Source organism: Pygocentrus nattereri, chromosome 4 (assembly GCF_015220715.1).
Source record: "Pygocentrus nattereri isolate fPygNat1 chromosome 4, fPygNat1.pri, whole genome shotgun sequence".
Classification (NCBI taxonomy): domain Eukaryota; kingdom Metazoa; phylum Chordata; class Actinopteri; order Characiformes; family Serrasalmidae; genus Pygocentrus; species Pygocentrus nattereri.
Genome location: NC_051214.1, coordinates 36,729,647 through 36,756,458, shown reverse-complemented (window position 1 = coordinate 36,756,458; position 26,812 = coordinate 36,729,647). Strand labels below are relative to the sequence as shown.

Sequence of the window (26,812 nt, the reverse complement as noted above, 5' to 3'; positions counted from 1 at the left end):
ACTGACTTTTTTGGAGGGATTGTTAATTTTTTCCCCAATTATTATTTTCTGATTCCACCCACTAGCTAGGTTTTTCCATATCTCACAATGCTAGCAAGCTTGAAGTGTGAATGCTGGCGCTGCTTCCTCCAAGATGTGTGAAATCAGCCACAACATGTTTGGAGGAAAACGCTAACTGCCAATTGTGTTATGTCAGCTTACAGACACCAGTTTTGGCTACCATCACACTGAGAGATGAGAGGAAAGGGAGGGCCATTTGACCCACCCAGTATGGCCAAGTATGTTCTTTTTTTTGGACTCGGATGGCTGTGGTATCAATGGGGATTAAACTTGTGATCTCCCAATGATAAGGCCAATGCTTTAAACCAGACATCTGATAGTTAAAGGGATATATTCTTTACTCTAGATGTTTTACAGTGACTATTTCAGTAAAGATTTAACCTTAAAGCCTGTCTCTGGAGGATTATATTTCTGGAGGAGCCTGTTAACTGTCAAGCTGGTCAGCTTACTCTACTGAGGACAGAATATTGTTTAGTCAGTCCATAGAGAGCCTGTTAACATCCACAAGGAGGCATCAGCTGCATCAGTAACTAACACAAAATTTCAGTGATAGCTACGAGTGAAATTACGTAACTGTTTACATTGTCCTATAAAGCCGCGTCCATCATAGACATCTGTACAATAACAGTTACAACAGTAAAAGTATAAAGGTGGGACAATGGGTTCATTTTAGTGGAAGTGTTTATTCGATGTTTGTTCAATTTCCATTCTGAATAGCCACAAGGGAGCCTGCAGAATTTTCAGGATTTCCAGAGGATAAAAAAGTGACCCATACCATATGAGGGGGGGGGCATCTAGGAGCTAAGAAGCTCATGGAAATTGGCAGACCCACTACATATAGCTATATATATATATACATATATATATATATATATATATATATATATATATATATATATATATATATATATATATATATATATATATTATATATATATACAGAAACTGCTGATCTACTGGGATTTTCATGCACAACCATCTCTAGGGTTTACAGAGAATGGTCCAAAAAAGAGAAAATATCCAATGAGCGGCAGTTGTGTGGACGAAAATGCCTTGTTGTTGTGAGAGGTGGTAGAAAGGCAACAGTAACTCAAATAACCAACCAAAATCTCTGAGGAATGTTTCCAACACCTTGTTCAAAGTATGACTCGAAGTATTAAAGCAGTTCTGAAGGCAAAAGGGGGTCCAACATTTTACTAGCAAGGTGTACCTAATAAAGTGGCCAGTGAGACAAGCCTCAAGCCTCAGACACCCTCACCAACCCTGGGTTTGTCTGCACACACGCCTATGTGCAAGCTTAATATCAACTATTATATCATTGACCAACTGGCAATCATGTCCTCCTGTTCATGAAAAACAAGATTAGTACATTTACACTGGTCTTTGGTCTTTTGGTATTTTCTTCATTTCTTTCCTGTCTGGCTTCATGCAAGAAATTGTGCATTTCTGTCTGATTTCATTTCACACGCTAGTGTTAGCCTGCAAAGCAATTTCAGCACAGCTGATCCTGAGCCTCTGACATGTCTGAAAAAAACACAAGCTCACAGACACACAGATAAGTACAGCCCTGGCATGACAGGCCATTTTTTCCCCCAACACAAACACTCCAACCACATGAATCAGCAGATGAAAGGCATGCCAGAATCAGGGGGCATCGCTCACACGCAGCCATGCCGTATGCTAACAGGCACCATGCTCAAAAAAACAAAACAAGATTTTCCTAGATAATCGCAAAAGAGTTCCTTGGTGGTTGATTCTGTGAGTGTGTGTTTTGCGTGGGTGGAAGTCAGACCACAGGTGCTGAGAAGATCAAAGAACTGCAGAAATCTGACATGGATTTGGACTACAATTCTAAACATGTGATGTGTACTGCACAATTGGCCAATGCATCAAAGCTTTGACAAGAGAGTATGTCCAAGAGTAATAGCTCCTCTCAGGAAACAGTCAGTATTTGCTTACCCAACAGCTTGCAGGCATATACTGCGCACTAACTTGACCCATGAAAGTGCTTTACATTAGACTAATAGACAAATTCATAAAAATACACTACATGTCTAGGATGAAGATATTCTTTCAAATTAGTAGCTACTTTACAGTGCATCCATTCCTGATACAGGCTCTGCGTGAACACCAGTAATGAATGCTTTGGAGCACTTGTATACAAGTGGCATTTGTGTTAAAGAATGGCAAGTGAATGGCAAACACATCAGTGATGCTCTTGTGGTTGAATGGAATCAAATCCCATCCAGTGTTTCAACATCTAGTGCAGTGTTTCTCAAACAAATCCTCAGGGACTCCCAGACTGTCCACATTTTTCCTTCCAATGCACAGGGAAAGAGCAAACATGTGGACCATCTTGAGGCCTTGAGGACCCGTTTGAGATCCACCCACCCAGTGGAAACTGAGAATAGTAGCTTGTTCCTGCAGCAAAATGGGACCAACACCCTATCAAAACTCATTATTTAGGATGATAATTTAACAGTACTGGATACTTTTGGACATCGTGTACATCTTACTGAGAATCCTCATTGGGACAGAAGTTCTCTGTTTCTATTTTGTAGTATCTATAACAGCCTTTGTAAAGAACATGACCCCTCACACATTCTCAGGTGTGGATGGTCCTCTATGACAGAAAGCCACTCAGGAACACGAGAAGATCACTGCTGTTTTAAAAGTGTTGCTCTGTTTGAAGCACACTCTACAGAAACCTTGGACAAAAGGGTACGTAGGTCTCCATGCTTTTCTCCACTCTCCTTTTTTTCTCTTTCTTTTTTTGCCTCTGTTTGTCTCTCCTGCACTTTTCTCTTGTGGGTTGGGCTCAGGCAGTGAGTTCCAGCCTGCAGCTAAGTTTTTCATTTGGATCAAATTTCCCCGGCACAGATGCTGCAACAAAAAAGGACTCATGAAAAATAATGCACGCTCGCTCGCTTAGCAAAACACCAGCCTCAAGAATTCCAGTTTGGCCTTAAAGACCTAAACAGCTTTTGAAAAACAGTTTGGCTGAGAAATGCTGAGGCTCAGACGCAGACATGAAAAGGAATGCTCGAGAGCTGAGAGACATGAGACACCGTGTTTGTTTGGAGGCACAGTACTGTTAGTTCACCAAGGTCATAGCAGCTAGCTGATCAAACATGGAATGCATTCTCTTCATGTTTTTTCCCAACTTAATGCTGGTAAAGTATCTTATTTTTCCATCTAGCTTCCTGGTCCCAACATGTCTTTTGGTTTTGATATGGGCTAGGATAGTGTCATAATGAGATGGTATTACTGTAAAAAGATAGCAGAGTGCCTACATCTGTTCTTGGGACGTTTCGGAATAGAAGGCATTCACTAGTAAACCAAAACATCAGGCCTGCGTAATCTCTTCTCGTGGAGTAGTGTTTATTGTTTTTCCCCCCTCATGCTGACTAATTGGATGATCGTGAAAGATACAGGGACATGCAGTCAGGATGGAATGGTGCATGCGTGCCGAGGAAGCTGACGTCAACCAGATGATGGGCCACTTGCTGGCATGCACATGCTTGTATCGAGTGCTGCACAGATATAAGCTGACAGCCACTGGGGGTTTCAGGTGCACAATCAATCGGTCATTCAACCTCTGTTTCGTGCAACTGGCCAACATGAGGAACGACAGATCAGGTGTCATTTAATAATATACAACGTGTTCTGCTGTGTTTTCTTTGCATTCATCAGATGGCTTGAATATGGCAAATCAAATCATTTGGCCATATTACTCTAGGCTGGCAACACCCAAACAGAAACACAAGTGGTGAGCCACACTGTCTTTTATAATATTTATGCCATTTTAATATGTTATAAGTGAAAAATAAAGAATACTAAGGGTAAACATCTGTCACCCTGCCCCCCCATATATATATATATATATATGTATATATGTACACATGCAGTATCTCACAAAAATGAGGGGTGTACAATTTTCCAACACAATAATGACCCCAAACACACCTCCAAGATGACAACTGCCTTTTGCTGAAGGTAAAAGTGATGGACTGGCCAAGTATGTCAATAAACCCAATTGAGTACCTGTGGGGCATCCTCAAGCAGAAGGAGGAGGAGCACAATGTGTCTAACATCCACCAGCTCTGTGATGTCATCTTGGAGGAGTGGAAAAGGATTCCAGTAGCAGCCTGTGCAGCTCTGGTGAATTCCATGCCCAAGAGGGTTAAGGCAGTGCTAGATAATAATGGTGGTCACACAAAATGTTGACACTTTGAGCACAATTTGGACATGTTCACTGTGAGGTGTGCTCACTTGTGTTGCCAGCTATTTAGGCATTAATGGCTGTGTGTTGAGTTAGTAACAGTAAATCTATGCTGCTAAACAAGCTGTACATTGATTACTTTAAGATATATCCAAGTTTAATTTCTATAGTGTTGTCCCATTAAAAGATATAATAAAATATTGAAACCTTTTTTGTCCATTTTTATAGATAACACTATGCCAATCAGTGGCAGAAGCCACAGAAATAAGTCTGTTGGAGATTATATGATCATTTACTATGGTTTGAGGTGTGTAAAAAGTCATGCATGCAGTTTGCATAATAAAGGAGTACAAGTGGACTTGTTAGCTACAATTAGCATGTAGCTCCAGTAAAAAAATAAAGAAACAGAAATGTTTGGGTTGACTGGCTACATTTGGGCTAACATCAAACAGTGTATATCCCTATTTGTCAGGTGAGAAAAAAATTCCAGGCGTCATGATTTCCAACTATTTTATATCTAATGTTCTCTGTGTGAGCTACACCACTTTTGACAATGACATGCTTTCCTTTCCTGAACATTCTCCATCAGAAGTGGAGCTCAGCTAGCATGGAGTACAAGAGAGGAGCTGGGCCACTTAGCAGGAGACCTCTGGAAAACTTCAGCTATTAGCATGTATGCACACTATGATTTGTAGTGAGGGGAGAGGAGGGTAAGGTAAGAGAAAAGGGGAGGGGGGGGGGCACTGTGTATGCTCCAGACAGCTCCTTTCACGAGATCGGACTTTAAACCAGCCAATTAGTCGTCTCACACACAGGGTGCATTGCGCAGGTCGCACATTAATTTGAGAAATGAGCAGGAAAAGTGGAAGCCGGTGATGTGTAGAAAGAGGGAGGGGGAGAGGGGGGGAGAAGGGGCTTCTGCTTTAATTATAGCAAAACTAGATAACCCTGCTATCCGTAGATACAAGGGGTCCCTATCTTCTACCTTTCCTCCCCCATTCCCCTCTCTCCTCCGTTCATACACAAAATAGTGAACTGGCTCTTCTTTAGCTTTGACTGAGTCTCTTCCGGTCTGATGAGCAGATGCCTCATACTTTCAAAAATAAAGGTGCCAAAAGGGTTCTTTGGAACAATGCCATGTAAGAAGCACCTTTGGTCTCCTAAAGAACCTTTCAATGGATGATTTAAAGGAACACTCCAACATTTTCCCACCTTATCTCCGTCTACCGTATCTATGGCATATGGCATATTAAGTACAAATATACAAGGAGATTAAATATAAAATAATCTACTTGCATAAGGAAGAAGAAAGCCAAAGGAAAATAAGAGAGAAATCAGGAGGGAATGGGACCTGGTAGATCACCAAAATTGTCCTTATCTGATAAACAGTACTTAAAGCTTTCATCTTTGAGAGAAAGCAGAAAATCAAGCTCCACTCTTGCTTCAGATGTGGAATAATCCACAGGTGATTCTGTTCATTCTTCCACTGTGAGAAGACAACTCAACACGATGAGTCTTAAAGGATATACAGCTGTGTATCTAACTAAGAAGTTACTGGTCAAAATACTGGATTGACCACCCCAGAGTTCTGACCTCAACATTATCAAATGCTTTTTTTGGGTCATGAGAATCAGAAAATGTAACCAACTTGTAAGACTGAACTCTGGAAGTGTGGAAAAATGTCCCTGCAGATTTCTCTGAAAAATTGAAAGAAACACATTTCTTTGGACATTAACAAATACTGAAAAACAAAATATTATATTAGACATCATTTAGATGTCTGTATAATTTTCTGTTAATTATTTGTCTTCTGGTTTCTTTTTTTCCAGCACTGAAAAATGTACTGAAAAAAACAATAGAGGTTCTTCTTTAACTTCTTACGGCAGCTTTATTGTAACGTGGAGCAAGGAGGCAGACGCACATGCTGAGGTAAGCGAGATTTATTAAGGGCAAATCCGAAATCAGGGTCATAACAGTCCAAAGTCAGATGGCCAACACAGATGGATCAGGGGGCAGACATGACAGACAAACCAGAACAAGCAGAGCAGAACAGAACAGAACAGAACAAAACATCCAACACAGCAGATAACAGTTCAGACAAACAAAGACCAGCACTAGACTAATGAAAACACGGGGCTTAAATACAAGAGAGCTAACAAAGGTTCACAAGACACAGGTGGAAACACAGGTAAGAATAATCAGGGGAGGAGTCACCAAAACAAGGGGCCAGACTAGGAAACCAAAACACATGCACATGGAAGATCAAAACACAACACGAACACATGGACAGGACTGGGAGGGGCCAATTGTGACATTTATATTTATGGCTGCTCAGTCAGAATCAGTTTCAACAGTTGGTAAATTCTGCATATCTCCTTTTGACTGGACATTTGAAGATGCATTCCTTGTTTTTTCCCCACATTTCAGTGACTTAGGTTTTGAAAGGTACTGCATTAGTTACAACCATAGCTGTTTTTGCCTGTGTGTGTGTGTGTTTGTGTGTGTGTGTGTGTGTGATTGTGCATGTGTGTGTTTTTCTAGACATAATTAGTGCTAAATCTCCGACATGCTGTCACAGTTTGCCAAAACAAGAAAACCTCTCCCTGCTATACCTCCACATTAATGAGAGCAAACAATGCATGAAAAATTGAAGAAATGAGATGTGTGAAAATTTTTTATGCCTGCTGCCACCAATCTCACATATATACCTACTGTGCAAAAGTGAGACACCACTTCTTTGTTTTTTCAGTTTCCAGTTATACCAGTCATTAAGTACAAGTTATTCATTTTAGGGGAAACAAAAAAAGAAAAAAACATATTTAACAGAAAATTACACAAAAGCAGAGATTACGTATAATATTAAATCTATCAGTGTTTAATTAGTCTCCTATTTACTTTCATGCACTGTGTTTTATGCACTACTTTAACACTTTCATCCTTCCAATCTTAAAACTAACAAGTTACAACTGTGTACATAAAAGCTTTTTTTAAACTGATGTTCAAAAAATTAATTAAAATATCTAAAGAAAATGGGACTTAACAATCATGCAATGGCTGGTAAACCAGCAAACCTTCATTAAATAAACAATACTTAAAGTTTTCATCTTTGAGAAAGAGGAGAAAATCAAACTCCACTCTTGCTTCAGACCTGAAAAAATCCATAGGTCTGTCGTTTCTGTCCAGCTTTTCATTGTGAGAAGACTGAATGGGTCTGGGAGGACGTGTAGCTTCCATGGGAAACACAAATAACGTTTCTCCAAGACAAGAATGAGATCAGATGTAAAGACAAAAGTCTCCTGCTGCTCAGATATTTCTCTTTAAAAGGCCTCAGTAACCTCACATCTCCTCTTAAGCTTCAATAGAGATTTCAACCACATATTGTTATCAGATTCACTAAGCTAATGTGGCATCATCCTAGAATAAGATGCAGGAGGCAAATGCTCTTTAATAGAACAGGCAGGAAGGGAGAACTGACAGTCAGTGCTAACTGACACAGCTGGAAAGCTTCTAGTCATACATCTGTAGTCCGTGGTAAAGAGTAAGCCCCACACAGAATAGCACAAGTGACACTTGAACACATCTTAGAGCTAACAACAACTTATTTACGACAAATGTCACTCCTACCATGAGCATGGCACTTCCTGAGAGCCTCCATGCATGGCTGCACTGCATGGCCATGCCTCCCATGGCAGCATGAGCCAGTAGCAGGATGCTCTACTAACATTTATCTTTTCTTGAAATTTAAACTCTCCATTATGTCTCATGTATCACATGTCTCCTGTTTGTCTAACGTTATTTCTACTAAGGAATTTTAGGAGAATCTCCATTAAGTCACCTGAGCCATAAAAGAACATAAAAGAACATAAAAGAACCAATGAATAGGCAATAAGTGCTTGTGTGTGTGTTTGTGTGTATTGAGGCTTCTATGTAATTTTCTGTTAAATATACGTTCCCTGCTTTTTCCAGTAGCTGAATAATAAATAACTTCTACTTAGTGGACGATTTAACTGGAAATTAAGTTAATAAAATGGTGGTCGCTTTTGCACAGTATTATATCAATTATACACAGACATACATGCTGCACACAAATAAACACAAACGTCACAAGCTTTGGCTCAGGTCAGCAGAGCCTACACTGAGGAAGAAGCAGGGGAAAGTTTACACTGAGGGAGAAAGTAGCATGAGACCCACTAGAATCAATCTAATCAATGCTCCAGACCAAAATGGCTCTCCTGCAGTGGAAAGTAAAAGAATTATAGATTGTTCAATTATGTTGTCAGATAAGGGAGCGGAGATAACAAATAACCTGGGAGCATAACTGCTGGAAAATGTTAGCTGGATAATACATGTACTAATTAAAGTGGATGCAGCCATTATCATCTGTATGACTCTCACGACAAACATAGCACTAGACAGAGCACAAAAAACAGCTTTTGTGTTAGAGACTCTGAGCAGGACCTTCAGGCAAGTATTCATATTTAACCACCATGTAGAAAAAGAAGAAAGCTGACAAAGAGGCAAAGAGGCTCATTTTATTGGACACTGTCATATGATTGACTGGAAATAGTGTCTTCCAGGAACAGATTTAGTCTGGAGTATATTCACAGTGGTATAGCCATATGTTCGAGGGTCTATCCTAGCTTAATCTCAGGACCACTATGGGCCAATTCAGTTGTATAATACTGATCACTCACTGTCAGTCAGAAGCTGAAATTAGGTCAGCCATAGTGGAATAAGTACAGGCAGAACAGTGCCTTGCTGCTAAGCTTTCTCTGCTGTAAGCTATGGTTATAAGTAAAAGCCCACACTGGGACGAAGCAAGGCCTAAAGGAGAGAACTGCTAGGTTACGGGTGATTGGCATTGATGGTTTCAGTCAATAAAGGTAATAACAGTTTCCTCTGTGGGTTAGTTCTCCAGCAGCAAGCAACAGCATCCAGTGCACTCTTATCAGACCATGGGCTCAGCAGGAAGTAGCAGAAAGCCAGGCTTATCTGTGTTTTGGTCTGGGCCCTTTGAGGATGTGAGGGGGGTTGTGGTTGGAGGTGATGGGCGGCTTTAGTTTTAGGTCATGCTGTTTTGAGAGGGGAGGGGAGGCTGAGAAACATGACCCAGGAGAATGAGGGTACTAATGCAGTCAGGGTGGAGGTATTTTGAGGGGAAGAAAGTGTTTGCAAAAGAGAACTTGTGCTAATCCTGTAGAGGCAACTGGGCTCTAACCTACATCTAGTTCTGGACAACTTATTATCTACACAAATATACTGGTATCGGTGGCATACAAACAAGTTTAGTAGTATTGAAATAAACTGCAGATATTAAGTTAACTAAGTAGTTAACTACATCAAATTAGAACAGTTAAAAATATATAAAAATGAAATCAATTTCTTGTCTGGAATGTGATACATGTAGATTCTATTTGATATAATTTTAAGAGAATCAGAACAGTCGAATCAAAGCAAGCTATGTCAGGTTTTTAAGACATTCATTTAGCATACGGTACCAACTTTATTAATGCAAACTTACAACCCCAATTCCAAAAAAGTTAAGATGCTGTTTAAAATGTAAAAAATGTACATAAAAAAACAGAATGCAATGCTATGGACACAGATATTGTATTCACAATAGAACATAGAACACTTATCAGTGAGACATTATAAAGTGAGAAATTTTCCCATTTCATAGAAAACATTAACTCATTTAAAACTTGACGGCAGCAATGCTTCTCAAAAAAGTTGGGACAGGGCCATGTCTACCATTTTGTAGCATCCCCACTTCTTTTACCAACAGTCAGTAAATGTCTAGGCAGTAAGGAGACCAATGCTGGAGTTTTGGGAAAGGAATGTATTCCCATTCTTGTCTGATGTAGGATTCTAGCTGCTCAAAAGTCCTGGGTCTTCGTTGTCGCATTTTTCCATTTCATAAAGTGCAAAATGTTTTCTATCGGTGAAAGGTCTGGACTTTGTTCAGCATCTTTTTTTGCAAAGTTGTGATGGATGCACTATGTGATTTAGCATTGTCTTGCTAAAATATGCAAGTCTTTCCCTTAAAAAGACGCTGATGTGCAAGACACCTATGCCATGTGCGCCAGTGCTCCCCCATACCATCACAGATGCTGGCTTGTGAACTGGAAGCTAATACAAGCTGGGAGCTCTTCAGCCTGGAGGATGCAGTATATTATTGCCCCTGTCCCAACTTTTTGGAGATGCGTTGCTGCCATGCAGCTCTAAATGAGTTAATGTTCAACATCTGATATGTGTTCTATGTTCTATTGTGCATAAAATATGGGTCTAAGAGATTTGCAAATCATTGCACTTCTGTTTTTATTTACATTTATTTACATTTTACACAGCGTCCCAACTTTTTTGGAATTGGGTTTGTAAATATCATCCAATACTGTGCAATAGCATGTCTAGGGGTTCAGCAGTCTAGGGTGGCAAAAGAAGTCTGGTAGTCTGGGGTGGCATTGGGCAACACAGAAATTAGATTGGCTGCCATGAGGACCAGTAAAGCTGGTAGTTGATTGGTTGTTAGGTTGTCCATCTTGGATAGTCTCTGTATTCGGGATTCTGTGGTTGTATTCTCCTGCCAATTCCTCATTTCAATTTTCTGAGTGTTTAGCTTTAAACAATCTGACTTAAAAGCAATGCATCACAGTCTGAAAAGTAGAACATTTCCTCACTGCTGTGTTTACATGAATGAAAATTACACTTTAGAAATATATGGATGACCCAAAGTCAAAGGTGAAGTGAACTCAGAAGCTTAGTTCAGAATCTGTTTTCTGTGTCAAGGTGAGAGGTCAGCATGCAAAATCTTCTCTTGTGTGCTGTGAATAATGAGTAGGCCAGAAACACCATGCGCATAAGACAATAAAGACTGGTTAACTGAGCTTTGATGTCAGTAGCCCTCAGATTCACACGCACTACAAACATCTTCTCACATCCATTCGTCACGCTCGGTGGTAGGAGAGAACCCAGGGGCCAGAGAACTGCAGTGCAGCTAGTCATGATAATGTATATACCTGTGCTGTTTATACATAAATGTGGAAATAGCATAAACTAGTGAGACAAACTGTGCACAAATTTGGATGACAACCCTGAGAAAGCTCTGGAAAACATACATTAAATTAAATGGCATACAATGTTCAAAGGCTGAATGTGGTCATAGAAAGGACACATTCTAAAGCTGTAAAGCAACTAAAGAAAGCAAATCGGGGGGAAGTTTTGTTCACAACTGATGTTTTACCATGTCTATAAAACAACGTTTAGGGGGTTGTAGGCTGGGCTCTTTGCCACACCCAGGAGGTTAAATTTCAACCAGAATCATGGATTGACATTTCTGGCATTTGGCAGATGCTCTTATCCAAAGTGACTTACAATTTGATCAATTTACACAGGTAGGTGAAGGTTGCACTAGAAGTCTTGCCCAAGGACTCATATTGGTAGTGTAGGGTGCTTATCCAAGTAGGGGATTGAGTTTGAGTGTTACATGCTACCATATACCACCCAAATATGCCAATTAAATATGCTCCTCCGTGGTTAGAAGTTACAATACATTCTTACATTCTTTACCATATACCTTCACATTTCATATAATTTGGAATCCTCTATACATGTAGGCATTATTTTTATGCATATTTGGCAGAATAGCAGAGGATCCTGACATGTGGTCTTTAGCAACCCCACATAGTAGATATGCTTTGTGCAAGTGCTTAAACAAAGCTCATCACAGGAGATCAATTTAAAGGGATCATATCAAAGAAAATCAAATTTTCCATGTTTCACATTGTTCATACAGTCTCATACATTATTCAGTGACACATTCTAGGCCGCTTATCCTCCTGGATCATGGGGGTTGCTGGAGTCTATCCCAGAGCTCAGTGGGTGCCGAAACACACTGGACAGGTCACCAATCCATCACAGACCAGCTAAACAAATAATCTCTATAATATTAATGTCATCTACAAAACCTAGGTTTAAATTAGTACTGAATCCATGCCATGCATTGTCATAAATAATCTACTTGCTGCTCTTTTACAGAGCTGTATGTGAGTCTTTGTGTCAGTGCCAGAAAGAGTCATAAAAGAACTTCATCTGTGGTCTCCTGCATCATTTAAAGCAGACCTGTTACTCAAATATATAGATATTTTACTCATATACACTCACCGGCCACTTTATTAGGTACATATTAGGTACCTTGCTAGTAAAAGGTTGGACCCCCTTTTGCCTTCAGAACTGCCTTAATTCTTCATGGCATACTTTCAACAAGGTGTTGGAAACATTCCTCAGAGATTTTGTTTATTTATTAGAGTTACTGTTGCCTTTCTATCATCTCAAACCAGTCTGCCCATTCTCTACTGACCTCTCACATCAACAAGGCATTTTTGTCCACACAACTGCCGCTCACTGGATATTTTCTTTTTTTCACACCATTCTCTGTAAACCCTAGAGATGGTTGCGTGTGAAAATCCCAGTAGATCAGCAGTTTCTGAAATACTCATACCAGCCCATCTGGCACCAACAACCATGCCACGTTCAAAGTCACTTAAATCACCTTTCTTCTCCATTCTGATGCTCAGTTTGCAGTTCAGCAAGTTGTCTTGACCACCTCTATACGCCTAAATGCATTGAGTTGCGGCCATGTGATTGGCTGATTAGCTATTTGTGTTAACAAGTTGTACCTAATAAAGTAGCCAGTGAGTGTATATAGATAGAGAGAGAGAGAAGGCACAGGGCAGGATTGCTGGGAACCCATTTAAAATTGCCTTACAATTCTAATGGATCAAGAGCAGACTGTACTAAACACATTGCAAAGCATCTTGGACTAAGGTACTCAGCCACTCCCATGGTTTGTTGGATTACCTCTAAATACAAATTCAGAGTAAGGAGAGGGCTTTTGAGAACTAATCCCGAACACAGAGCAACTGTTTTACATTCAGTTCACCCTCTTCCAATTTCTGCTTAAGAGGAAACAACTGCGTTGCACGAATAATTACAGCTCCAAACACCTTTTTAATTTTTCAAATCAAAGCCAAATTGCAAGAAGCTTATTAATGGCATTGACAGGTTTGGACGCTTGCTGAGCATATCTACGTGAACGTGCCAGTTCCTGGTTCTAGAGGCAACGGCATAAGGTTTGGCTTGCAAATCCAGCACACAGAGATCTGTTTGGGTTTTAGTCAATGCTACAGACAGCCTTACAGACATCCTCATACCAGACTGCCATCTGTGTGTGCGTGGAGCAGCTAGGTAGACACATGCTTTCTGCAGTATGAGTGTCAATAATCTGCTTTGCTTGTTATTTGCTGTCAGTCTGATAGTCTTCTGAGACAACACAGAGAGTGGGGGAATAAAGCCACAGCAGAAATGCAGTCAATGTGGGTGGGAGGGGTAGGAGGGCACCCAGCTGAGGGATGAACTCCTGTAGACACTGCCAAATCAGCTTAGTTCACATCTTTAACAAGTTGCACATGTGCGCATATCAAAGGCTTCCTTTACATTCATGCATGAATGCAGTCGGGTAATCAAGTTAGATGGTGGCATTAGAAACACTACACTGTCAATAGCTGTCTCTGCTGAAGTACACTGTTGGTGTTCAGTACCTTGGAAGGCTTGCTACTTAGTCCATTCACTTAAACCTATCTCAACCTTCTAAGCAACCTGACTGTGTTGGTGTAATTGTTTTTTTGGAACAAAAGTTGATGGAATACTGTTTGCTTGTTGGCTGAGGACATTCCTTTACCCATCATCAAAAGTGGGGATAAAGATTTGGGAAAACTGACCAATATCTGGCTGTCATATATGTCAAATATTAGATGGATTGGTACAATCAGGCCTGGATAGGATCATCATTAAGTCCAGGAATGTAGATCCAACCTAGTCAGCACACAGAAACATACACATTCGTAATGTACGAAAGCTTATATTTTCAATACTACAAACAAAGTTTGTTGCAGATATGTATAAAATGGTTTGCACCTTCCCAGGTTTCAAAGAATTAGAAAATTTTAGCTTGATAAACACAGCTGTTTGTTGTTGTAAAATGATTAAGAAAGCTGCAACATATCAAAAATGAGGTTATAATAAAATTATCCTCCAAAATAAAGATTAATAGTGAATATTGATTGATGAAATTAGAATCAAACAGAAATTTTACAGTATTATTGAATTGTACATTTAATATGTTGCAGAAGTTATTAATGAAACAAGCCATAGTTTCCATTCTATATGATATTTTAAATACTTGAATATGTTCAGTTAAAGCTCTGGAAGAACAGAAGCCAATCAAGTCTGCATGCAGAAAAGACTTAACATGTGATTAAAGACCATGGTTGGGTTCTGTTTCAGTCAAATGAGCTGTAAGGACATGCATATGCTAGCAAGAAGAATCAGGGCTATTTTGTATTTTTGTTTTTACTCTGAAATAAAATACCTGCTATCACACCACTCATCATGATATCAATAACTAAACTAAAACTATTACTTTTCAGAAAATAAAAACAAAAATAGTACTATTAATGCTAACTCTTAATTAATTAAAACGAATTTAAACTAAAAATCAAAATGAAAAAAAAAAAGTAGAAATAAAAAAGTAATGAACATTTTAAAACTATAATAACCCTGGGTTGGTGGGAATTTTTGTCTGAGATGCGCTTCTGTTGCTGTTTTAGTTATTTTGAACACACTTTCTTTTCAGCCCCACGTTTCTTTCCTTTTCTTAATTCTTATCCACTTTGAGAATATGCTGTAGGCTAGATGACTGAGCTGGCTAACTCACCATCTAGTACTGTAGGTCTCTCATCTGAAAAACATGCCCATTTTGAATTTGGTGCCAACATGTTCTAAAAAGTAGTGGGCATGTTTACCACTGTGTTTCATCACCTCTTCTTTTAACAACACTCTGTAAGGGTTTGGGAACTGAGGAGACCAGTTGCTGTAGTTTTGAAAGTGATATATTTTCCCATTCTTGTTTTGTAAAGGATTTCAGCTGCTTATCGGTTTTGGGGTTCATTTGTCATAATTTTCATTTCATAATGTGCCAAATGTGCCCTGCGATGGACTGGCGACCTGTCCAGGGTGCATCCTGCCTTCCGCCCGAAGACTGCTGGGATAGGCTCCAGCACCCCCCGTGACCCTGACGGAGAAGCAGCTTAGATAATGGATGGATGGAGGGATAATGTGCCAAATGTTTTCAGGGGTTGACAAGTCTGGACTGCATGGAGGCCAGTTTAGCACCCAGACTCTTTTAATATGGAGCAATGCTGTTGTAATGCATGTAGCATGTGTTTGACATTGTCTTGCTGAAATAATCAAGACCTTTTCTGAAAAAAAGCCTTCATCTGGATGGCAGCATATGCTGCCAAAACACATATATATTGTTCAGCATTAATGTTGCCTTCATAGATGTGCATGTCACCCACGCCAAATGCACTAATGCACCCCATTACTATCATGAATACTGGCTTTGAACTGTGCACCGATAACAAGCTGAGTGGTTTTTAGGACACAGTGTCCATAATTTACAAATGGTTGATTTGTAAATCAACATCCATAATTTAAAAAAAGAATTTCAAATGTTGATTTATTAGACCGCAGGACACTTTTCCCTTTCCCCACAGCCCATTTTAAATGATCTCAGGCCCAGAGAAGGTGGCAGGATTTCTGGTTTCTTGCTTTAGTGGATGCAGCGACAAACTTTTTTTCACAGACAGTGGTTTACAGAAGTGTTACTGAGTCTATGCAGTGATTTCCACTACAGAATCATACCATTTTTAATGCAGTTGCACCTGGGAGCCCAAAGATCATTGTCAGTAAATACTGGTTTTTGGCCTTGTCCGTTGCATACAGAGATTTCTCCAGATTCTCTGGGATGATCTTTTTATACCCAGTCATGTTACTGAGCTGTTGCCAATTAACCACTATGTGTTTAGCATTTCTCAACATTACCAGCCTTTTGTTGCCCTGTCCCAACTTTTTTGGAATGTTTTGTTGGCATCAAATTCAAAATGGGCAAATATTTTTCAAAAACAGGAAAAAATCTCACCTTCAACATTTAATATGTTGTCTTTATACTATTTACAATAATATATAGGGTTTAAATGCACATCATTAAATGCACCTGCACATCATTGCATTTTGTTTTTATTTACATTTTGCACAGTGTCCAGTTCCATTTTTTGGAAATGGTGTTTTTAGATGAAGTAAATGGCCCAAAATGCAGGCTATTAAGCATGCATTATGTAAGAACCTGTTTTCCTTGCTGAAAAAGACCATTAGATCTATTAGGTTTAAAATCTGATGGTTTAGCTTTCTGTTGAGAATGGGCTTAATGTTACCATTAGAGACCACTCAGTTCCAGTAGGACATCCTATAGATTCCATTAGGAAACCATCAAATGCACCTAGAATCTGTCCCAGGACAGCTGTTAAACCATGAGAATCTTTTACACTGTGATACGAACCCATCTGGAAAACACAAAATGTAATTAGTAACTACTGGACACCATCAGGAACCAACAGAAACGTTTAATGATTTGTATGAGCAAAGTTTGTTTAATCTGAAGGCAACTAGTTGTGTTGTCCTCTTGAAAAGTCATTTTATAGTGGATCCTATCTGGTGGAACCAGCTGTTACCTGAAAATGAAATAACATTTCTTAACCTATATAACTGGTCAAGGAGTTTTAGTTGGTTTATGGCTAATCATGTACATCCCTAAAAATATCCATAATATTCTCCAATCTATGCTGTTATGGAAGTGAGCATGGGTAAGATATGGTTGGGTTTATTAATCATGTTAGCAAAGATCCATTGTTATCCAGCATGTGGCTCTAGACATTTCCATGTCCTGTGCATCACATGAAGACATTTAATGAGCATTTTAAGCCCATTTGAAAAAAAGAAAAAAAAAAGTCAAACACTGACAGTCGCCTTCATCATAATTAGCTGTAGCAGCACCCTTAGCTTCCTGCGCTAATCAAGCAGCAGAGCAGCCAATGGACTGACTTTTAAATCACAGCTGAGCCACAGAGCCTGCACAACCTCCAGATCAGTGGAGAGAAGAGACACATAATGGGCCTTGTCACGGTTGATATGCAGTGTGAACATATGGCCAAAAAGCATCAGCTCCAAAATGAATGTGAGCAGAAAGCTGACCTGCTGGTCATAGCAGCAAAGCCCCTCAGAGCATTTATAGCAATCTTGCAAATAGTGCGCCACTGAAAGGTGCAGACATAAACAGCTCTTTGCTTTATCATAGCAAATAGGTCATTCATAATAGCATACAACATTTATGACCAGCTTTGTGGATGAGCAAAAAGGAAAGAAACGGTGAGAGGCACTCATAAAGGGCCTTTTCAGCCATTTGAACTGCAACACACATCCAAGGAAAGAATGGGGGAATGAATAATCAAAGCCATATATCATGGCAGCCCTCCAGAAAGTGACTTTTCCTTCTGTAGATTAACATATGTGGTAAATGAGAGCACTGGAAAGCACTTACATCCCTACAGAATACTCTCCTCCCCTACAATCCACACACACAGAACACAGCTTAAGCCAAAGCTTGCACACCCTGATTATGTTTAAGTGCCTTTTTAGGTCATTTCCTTCGTGGGTTAAAATCTGGGAATTTTTCACAGATATGAACATGTAATTACATATTTAACTTAGCATTTTACATTTACTTAGTATCTTTACATTTAGTCAGACATCCTAGAATGAGCTTTTGACATTTTGGCTGCCCTCTGACTTTACACCTTTCCTAAAATGGTGCAGTTTTGCTAACCTTAGACATGACTTACTGCAAGCTTAATTATTTTACAAGTGTGTGGCTTGCTTGAAAAAGGTACAAGGTTTTTACAATGTACAAAGATTTTATTCCTGCAGTCACTGAAAGCTAAGAGGCCATTGGAGTGGAACAGCTGCACTGATATGCTTGAGCGTATGGCTGTTTGAATGCATGGCTGAATGGCTGCACAGGGAGAGGGGCTTAACTCATCCACCACAGGGGGATCTGCTTGACCAATCAAAGTGGCCCCTCAAGACGGCGCGAGATTTGATTTTTTTCCCCTTCCCAGGAAAACTATCCCTGCTGGTTAAGGAGAGGAAAAAAACATGGACTGAAGTGTCAGATAACATGCACACACAAAAACCAATGCAGAATGCAGCACGACTGTCAACTTTGCACTCCACCAACTGTTCCTTGACACTCAAGCAATACAAAAAAAAAAAAAAAAAGAGACATATGTTATCAGTTCCAGCTGATTTATTTGCCAAGATACAGACTTCAGCATGACGACATGTAACGCATTTCCTTTGCTACAAAACGCAGATGGTCCATTTCAAGAGTATATTGCACAAAATAATGAAAAACAAAATGTGCCATTAAGATGATAGAAATTAAACAAAAGCCAACAAAAAAAATCATTCTTGTTTCACACCTGCTATTTGGGACCCATTCACACTGATATACATAAACTCCTAGCTTTACTATATTACACAACATATACAATCTTGAATCTAGTACCAGCAATGAGGTCTATAATTCCCCAATTCCATTGTACATCTCTATAGAAACGCATGGTCAGATCTACAACTGTACACAGTCTAGACTGAAATAATAACAAGGCATTTAGATGCAAGATGATCTCATGTTTAACCCTTGCATGCTTGAACCAATGAAACCGGGTAGAAGTGCCTGAAGAAACCTCACTGTGAGCACAGTAAGAACATTCCCTTTAACTGTACAAAAATAAGCCAGAAAATATTTCACTTTTTTTTAAAAAGATGAGGTATGTTGGTTATGTATCAAAAAATGCTTCCTGCCATACCTGTGTTCTACAACAGTTTGTCTGCTTTTTTTTTTTTTATCTCCACACCTGAAGGGAAAAGGAACCGGTTAGAAAACAAACAGTTGGAGTACAGAAATCACATAAAACCTCGGAGAAAAAGTTACATCCTGAACAGTGTTTCAGATTTTGCCTCCATTTTCAGATCAGCAACCGCGTTTCAGCTCCCTGTAGAGAAGATGTGGTGGGACGTGAATGCATAGTTCAGGTTTTACACTTTGCCGTCCACCTCATGTTTAGCAGTTTCACTGCGGCCCCTCACAGAAAGAAAAAATAATACACCCATAAAACCCTGTCATGGCGACAAATGTCACTTTTTTGCGATGAAACCTTCCTCAAAACGCTTGTGGTTTCGGTTCCTCTCTCGACACCGACAGAGGACGAGGCCAAAGAGGCGAGTCTTTAAAAAAAACCTGAAGATGCGAGTCGTTTTGCCGGCTAGCGGAGTGAGTTAGCCTAGCCTAGCCTAGCTAGCTATGCTTAGCAAGTGAACACCAAGTCAGAAAAGTTCGCCTCCAGCCAGTCGCCGGCTATCATCTCGCTCAGCTCTGGGGTGCAGTAGTCCGGGAACTCGAAGTGGGAGCCGAGGCTGCCCTCACTGAACGAGTCCAAATCCTTATCCACCAGCGAAAGGCAAAGGTTTCCCGAGCCGCTGCCAAGCTCCGCTCCGTGGGTGCCAGCGGCCAAGTTCAAACTGAAGTCGACCAGCAGGTCGTCCGCGTCGTCGCCCGAACTAGACGAGGTGGAGAAGGAGCGGAAAGAGGAGGCTGGAGAAGCCGAGGAGGATGAAGAAGAGGAAGAGGCGGGGAGATAGTGAGACGAGCTCTGCTTCGTGATGTTCTTGAAACTGTAGAAAAGTCTGCCGCCGTGTCTCGACTCCTCGTACATGCTCGCACCCTCCGGCTCCGCGGCGGAGGTCAGCGTGGGACTCGCCGGCACTTTGGCCACGCCGTACGGCCTCAGCCTCTGCTGCTCGTGCTCGTCCTCTTCCTCCTCCACTTTAATCCGAGCGGGCAGCTCATCATCGTAGTCGTCGTCCTCATCGTCGTCGTCGTCATCTTCATCATCGTCTTCGTCGTCCGTGAGCTCCCTCTTAACGGACTTGGTCACTTTTAAGTTCGTGAATACGTAGTTGTACCTCACGTCTTGGTGATGAGAGGGCTTCGGGGTGGCGGTGACTCCGATGCCGGGCTTGCTGGGCTTAACTTTCGTGCACTTCTTTGCCGGTGCTTTGACCGCCGGTTTGCTGCCACTCTTCTCTGGCGAGAGCCCGGTCGGCTTTGAAGAGTTGTCAAGCTTTGGCTTCTTCTTGGGTCTGTACTTGTAGTCGGGGTAATCGGCCATGTGCTGCAGCCGTAACCGCTCGGCTTCCCTGATGAACGGGATCTTCTCGCTGTCCTTCAGCATTTTCCACCGTTTTCCCAGCCGTTTGGAGATTTCAGCATTGTGCATGTCCGGTGACTGCTCCATGATCTTTCTCCTCTCGATCTTGGACCACACCATGAACGCGTTCATTGGTCTCTTAATGTGGCCGCTCGCCGTCTTGCACCAGTCTGGCTTCGGAGGAACCGGGCTGCACGCCGTTAGCTCTGCCTCCTCGGTGTCCGTAGCCTCCCGGGACATGCTGCTCTCCGTCTGCTGCACCATGCTCCGTTTCACAGTTTCCGTTAAGTTCAACTTTACTTTCGCTGTGCTCGCAGTGATTTTGTTGTGTTTCTGTTCTTTTCCTCCCTACAGCCTTAAAGCTCAGTCAAAACCTCTGCAAAGTTCCTGGCTGCCTTCTTAACTACTTCTCGGGGCTTTTTTCATACAGGCTACGTCACTTATAATTATCCAATCAGGCACCGCCGCTCCGCCCAGAACGCTTCAGACATTCCTTCGCGTTTATTCCAAATAGTTGATTGGTGGTTGGCGTTTGGGGGCGGGGCCTCTACTGTCTGGTCTGGAGTCGGCGTGCAAGACACGCAGAGACACAACTACACGAACGCTGTCATGTGAAGGAGGTAGATACCAGTCCATTACACAAAAATGATCAGGTTAAGAGTTTCAAATGGACAAAAGTTCCACGCGCCTGTGTTGAATTAATACTCCATACGCCTTGTGTTCGCCTATTTGAGAAAGTTTTCCTTAAACTCAGTGTGATTAAAAAGCTGACGATGGCGCTTGAGCACAATGTCTGGCCACTGCAAAGTGTATGTTCATCTGTAATAACCCAATACTGTCCTTTACTTTATCCCACACAAACAAATGTGCGCTGCCTCTTAGAAGTATAGATTACCAATGGCACAGCTTCATGTTAGGCGCGGGACCTCAGAACACCGATGGTCCTTAATTTGAACGCAACATTCAGTTTACACATTTATGCAAACAGGTTTCGCGTTCTGCTTCAGTGTTTATAGTGTTGGAGAGGGAAGGCAGGGAGAGTTTGCTGTGTCAAGGAGTACAGCAGTCTCTCTCTCCTTGCAGGCCACCCCAGCATCAGCGCTGGCTGCCTGCCAGACTTCCACTGATAAGCAGCTTCTCTCTGCTCTCTCTCTCTCTGTCCCCTAGAGGGCAATCATTTACTCCTTTGAGTTTGCACTGCCCAGCCCCCGCCGCTACAGCACTGCCTCTCCCCCTCCTGCTTCAATCTCATGTGGTGACACATTAGAAATGCAGCGAGAGGATCCTGCCCTGCCTCTCCCCCGCTCACCCCCCGGGCAGAGCACGGGCACTTTTGCACCGAGATATTGAGATATAGCTTCAGATTAATTTCCACCGGCAGCGACCCACTGCGAACGGCCCACGTCGCCACTCACTGCTGAGGTGGCTAAAGATCAGCTGCTTCTGGTGGGCCGCCTACAAGGCTCAAGTGTGATTTGAACAAGCTATACTCATACATTTGGCTAGCACTCGTCCCATGGCTTCTGGCTTGTCTGGGTGGATTGGCATTACATGGTCTCAGTTCCCTGATTGTGTTATTATTATTTTACTGAAACCATGAGACTGTAATGTAGAAATGAGTAATACTAACAAGTGCATAATTGTGCATGCTTACAGGACCTGTATATTCAGATGTGAATAATGAAGGTGAAGCTTTAGCCCAGCGCCTTTTAAGAATTCTCATTGTCACATTAAGTGGCTCCTATTGCACCCCTTCCCCCATCAATAATAGCCTCCTCCTCTGAGCAGTGGTGCATTACAGTAAATTAGATGGAGCTTTTATAATGGGCAAAACGGGCCCATCAGAGAGGAAAGGCAGAGAGTAAGAAAGAAAGAAACTCCGAAAGAAAGGACGAGAGAAGAGAGAACGACCTGGTGAGCAATAAAGTGGGTGAGAGAAAATAAAAGAGAGACAGAAACACAGAGATAAAGGGTGAGTGTGAGAGAGACAGGTTAAGGGATAAGAGAAGGGAAGGCATTAAGGGAGAGTGAGTGAGAGTGGGTATGGAAGAGCAGTAAAGCAAAAGTGTAAGAGAAAAGGGTGAGCATGAGAGAGGGAGACAGAAAGAGAGACGAGAGAGGGAAGACTGAGCATGAGAGAGCAATATAGCAAGAGAAAGAAGGGAGAAGGAGAAGGAGAAGGGTGAGACAAGAGAGGGTAATAACATGAGAAAAAAGAAGAGAGAGAGCTCCAGATGGGAATGACTCATCTCCTGGCTGTCTCTTATCGTCCCAAGACTGGGAGTTGCGACCCCCCCACAACCACCACCATCCCCCACCACCACCACCATCCCCCACCTCGCCACAGGAGGAAGGGATCGATAGGCAGCCCTGACTAGCTGCTATCTGATATTGAAGATGCTGGAATGTATTTCTGAATGGCCCCCAGACAGGTGTGTTCGATATGTCTTCAATCTTCTCAGCTCACAAAAGGCCAAAGTCAGATTAGGTAACTGCAAGCCCAAGCACCACATCAGCCAACCTCCCTAATGAAATTCGTCCTTTCAGACACACATCTCTGATTATTCCACTAACACATAGATTTCTATGGAATGTATTTTTTTTAAACTTAATTTTCCCCTTTTGCTTTTCAGTATAAACAGGGGAAATCAAATGTTACACTTTCAGGAGAGGCTGTTCTGTACGGGTGGAGAGTCACATTCACATAAATGAGCTAACTTGTCCTACATCCTGGCCGTTGATTAGGAATGCGCCAGCTAGCTTTGGTCTGAGAGGACGTGGCTCAGCTAACGGCTGCCGTTAGACGTGTGAACTCAGAGTGCCGCACAGCAGGTATGCAAATGGCTTGTTTTGAGTGCCACGTCACACTTTTGTTTTGTGGACTGTAAAGCTGTATGAATAAGCTGCTGCCAGGCTTTAGTGGGGTTTATGGGGTGAGCTTGGAGATGTAGCCTACCCAACAACAACAGCTCACTCAAAATGTGCAAGTGAAAAACCCACAATTTGAAATGTTTTATCGAACGGCATTAGGTGCAGAAGTATATTAATTATAGAAAATACTGCTATTTTCATGTGTTGCACATATTATAACCAACACAAAAATGCGGTTTTAGCCAGGAGTACCTTTGTTCTTCCATTGCCTTATTTTCCCCAGTGGAAGTAGCATGGCTGTGGAGAATGGGAGAGAGCAAAAGGGTTCTGTTATCAGGTTTTGATAAGGAGCTTCTGAAGTGGAATGAGTACTGTAATGCATTTGACCCTGTGTCTCCACACTTTAAAGGTCTGCTGCTTCGCAGACTCTTCAACCACAGAGGCTTGACGAGAATGTAAACAAGGTGTTCTTAACACTCTGGTGAGTGCTTGTCTGAACACAAACACTTTACACTGCTGCAAATGTATCGGCCAGTTACCCTTTACTACCACCTTTACCCTCCTTTACCCACACTGATACATTCACACCGATGAGTGCACAGTAGAGTGGGTTGAAAGCAAGCATTTCTGCAAAAATAGGCTAGTCCTGCTTTCTGTTCATTATTTCAGCATAGAGGCCCAAGAGTTACTGAACATCATTACAGCAGTATATTTGTCAACTACATGTACAATGGTGAAAACTATTACTAGTCTAGCATCAATAGCTCTAAGATTCTCTTGAGGGAATTGTCAGTAAAGCTCTGGTTTTATTTGCAAATAAGGCACTGGCTCATGAAAATATACTATTACCATGCAAATGATAGGCTATACAAACAATACTATCATACCGTACATATTGTTGCTGTTTTTACAAATCATTCTATCTGTGAAATGGTAACTTTATAGGAAAAGTGTAAAAAAGTGCTTAGCTTTTATTGTAGGTTAATGTAATAATACATTTTTTCCCATGCAGCTTTGACCTTTTCATAGTGGTCTATTACCCTACAAACTAAAAAGTTTTGATATGACAGAAATGATATGCTTTATAGTATATTCACACATTGGATGTAAACATTTATGATCTTCTTTCACACACTTTAAGTTGAGGTCAGCTGCCTATTTCAGTAATGATTTTAATATGCTTTCATCAACTTGGCAAAACGATTAACCTTCGAGGGGAAGCTCTGACGATATCTTAATGGCTGTTCCCTTAATGTATTAGTACAAGCCGAGTTTATAAAATGAGGGTTTTAAGGGACGCGGAATTGAGTGAACACAAGTGTCAAATTCAGCAGCAAAACTTGCCCAGAAATCACTGGATCTTCCCTTTTCAAATGACCCCAACTGACAGGCAAAGCTGTTTTCAAGCAATATCAATACAAAACTTTAAAATGTGTCATTTGCTCAAAACTAAAATGGTTGATTTGCTATATTATGACTGGGTTTAATGTAGCAAACTACTAACCCATGTAGTATACTAGAGTGTACTTTACTCCTGCTAGCTTGCTAGTTAGCAAGCTAAAGCTAAAAATATAGCTACAACAGAGAGCAAGACACCACAGTTTTAAACCAAAGCGTATAGCCAGACACAGTAGTAATTTACAAAAGGTATGTATGTAATGTTCAAACATCTCAAAAAAACATTTTGTATTACAAAGTTTGCATTAGTGTTTTAGCTCACTGAGGCTAACACAGCTGAGGGCCAGTGCGATACGACTGAAACAATCCACTTCCTGCTGTATTTTCCTCCCCTTGTGCCAGTGAGTGGTCACTTGTGTATTGCAGGTTTGATGCACTTCTGAGTAGTGAGTCAAAGAGAATCTGAAAATGCCTGCAAAGAACTAAGGTCTGAATGAAAATGGTACATTTATGTGCGTCTATTCACAGAACTAAAAATCAGCTGTGACATGCGCATTTCTGCATGCTTTGATTCTACTCACAACACTTCAGAGAAAAATATGAGTGCATTTTGTGCGCATATGTCTTAATGTCACTCAGCTCAGCTTATTAAACTACCACAAAGCATATGTACAGTTTGGTAGTGTTTGTGGTCTGCAAGCCATGGCACACTTGTTTAGTCATTTGTGTGGTAATAGTAAACATGTATTCAGAGGCTTTTTGGGGGGGCCCTGACCTACTATAATGAGAGTGTGTTTAGTCTGAAGGCCAGGCCCTGTGTTGATGGATTGCACTGCCGGAGGGAAGGCTCTTTTTTCAGCTCTCTGACACCAGCAGAAGGAGCTGAGTGGATATAGATTCACATGTGCATGCGTGCCCTTTTCAAAACTGTCGATTACTGAAGCCAGCATGCTGCCATAGTGCTGTTCTGTATGTATCTGATGGCAAAGGGCAAGATGGAAGATACAGAGCAATGTTCTTGTTTGATTAATTCACATGCCAGTTAAAGAAACGGTAAGGTACAATTTAGTTGCCTGTTCAATATAAGGCTGCTGTTTATTCGATTGTCAGAGACCATCCTTCATTTATTTCATTTCTGACAGCCATTAAACACAAGTTATTCATTTTTCAGGAAAGATTTGTGACGAGATTAGATATAAGGTTGTCCACTTGCATTAAAGTTCATTAGAGGTTAAAAACCGTAAAGATAATTTAAAAAGGGTCTCCTACCAATCATGCAAGACCTGACTTAAACGGTGATGGTCAGATGTCTGTGCTTAAAACTTTTGTCTTTGAGAGATAGAAGACAAGCTCCACTCTTGCTTCAGATCTGAAAGAAATCCACATCAACACTATGATTCTGAAAGGATGTGTAGCTGTTAAGAAGCCAGTACCAAGAAAAAAAGAACATTTGCAAATCAAACAATGAAGCTTTTGGGGTTCTCAGTATAATCGACTGGCAACTCCAGAGTCCAGACCTCAACATCACTTAATGTGTTTAGGATTACTTGGATTTTGAGAAGCAGAAAATGTAACCAACTTCTAAGACTGAACTTTGGGGTTGTGAAAAAAAATCCTTCCAAATTTCTTTGATAAACTGAAAGTAGGACTCAAGAATGCAAAAGAAAGGCAAATTACCTATTAAGGCATTTGTGTAATTTTCAGCTTTTGTCTTGACACTAAAAAAGGAATAACTTGATTTATTGGCCGTTTGGCCTGGAAATGAAACAAATGAAGTTAATGCACAGAAGACTTTCAATCCTAAAGGTATGAAACTGTCATCTGTGGTATCTTTAAGGGTACATCTCAGTGCCTTTAGTCAGGGAACATAACTGTATCCTAATCCATTGAAATTATATTTTCATATTATATATTATATTATATATGTGTTGTATTGACTCCATACACCCCAACTCATCTCCAGGGTTTTTATTTTATTCTTCTGTTTTAAAACATTCGGATATGAAAAGGTACACAAATGTACTTTTCACCTGGAAAA

The 26,812-nt window shown here is 41.0% G+C and overlaps 1 protein-coding gene across 1 annotated transcript; it reads right to left on the bottom strand.

The window, feature by feature from the left end:
• Positions 1–18,524: 18,524 nt before the first annotated feature.
• sox11b (SRY-box transcription factor 11b) lies at positions 18,525–20,919 on the bottom strand. The gene has a single exon (XM_017682387.2). It carries the CDS (start codon positions 20,767–20,769, stop codon positions 19,603–19,605), a length of 1,167 nt encoding a protein of 388 aa, XP_017537876.1. The 5' UTR covers positions 20,770–20,919; the 3' UTR covers positions 18,525–19,602.
• Positions 20,920–26,812: the final 5,893 nt, after the last annotated feature.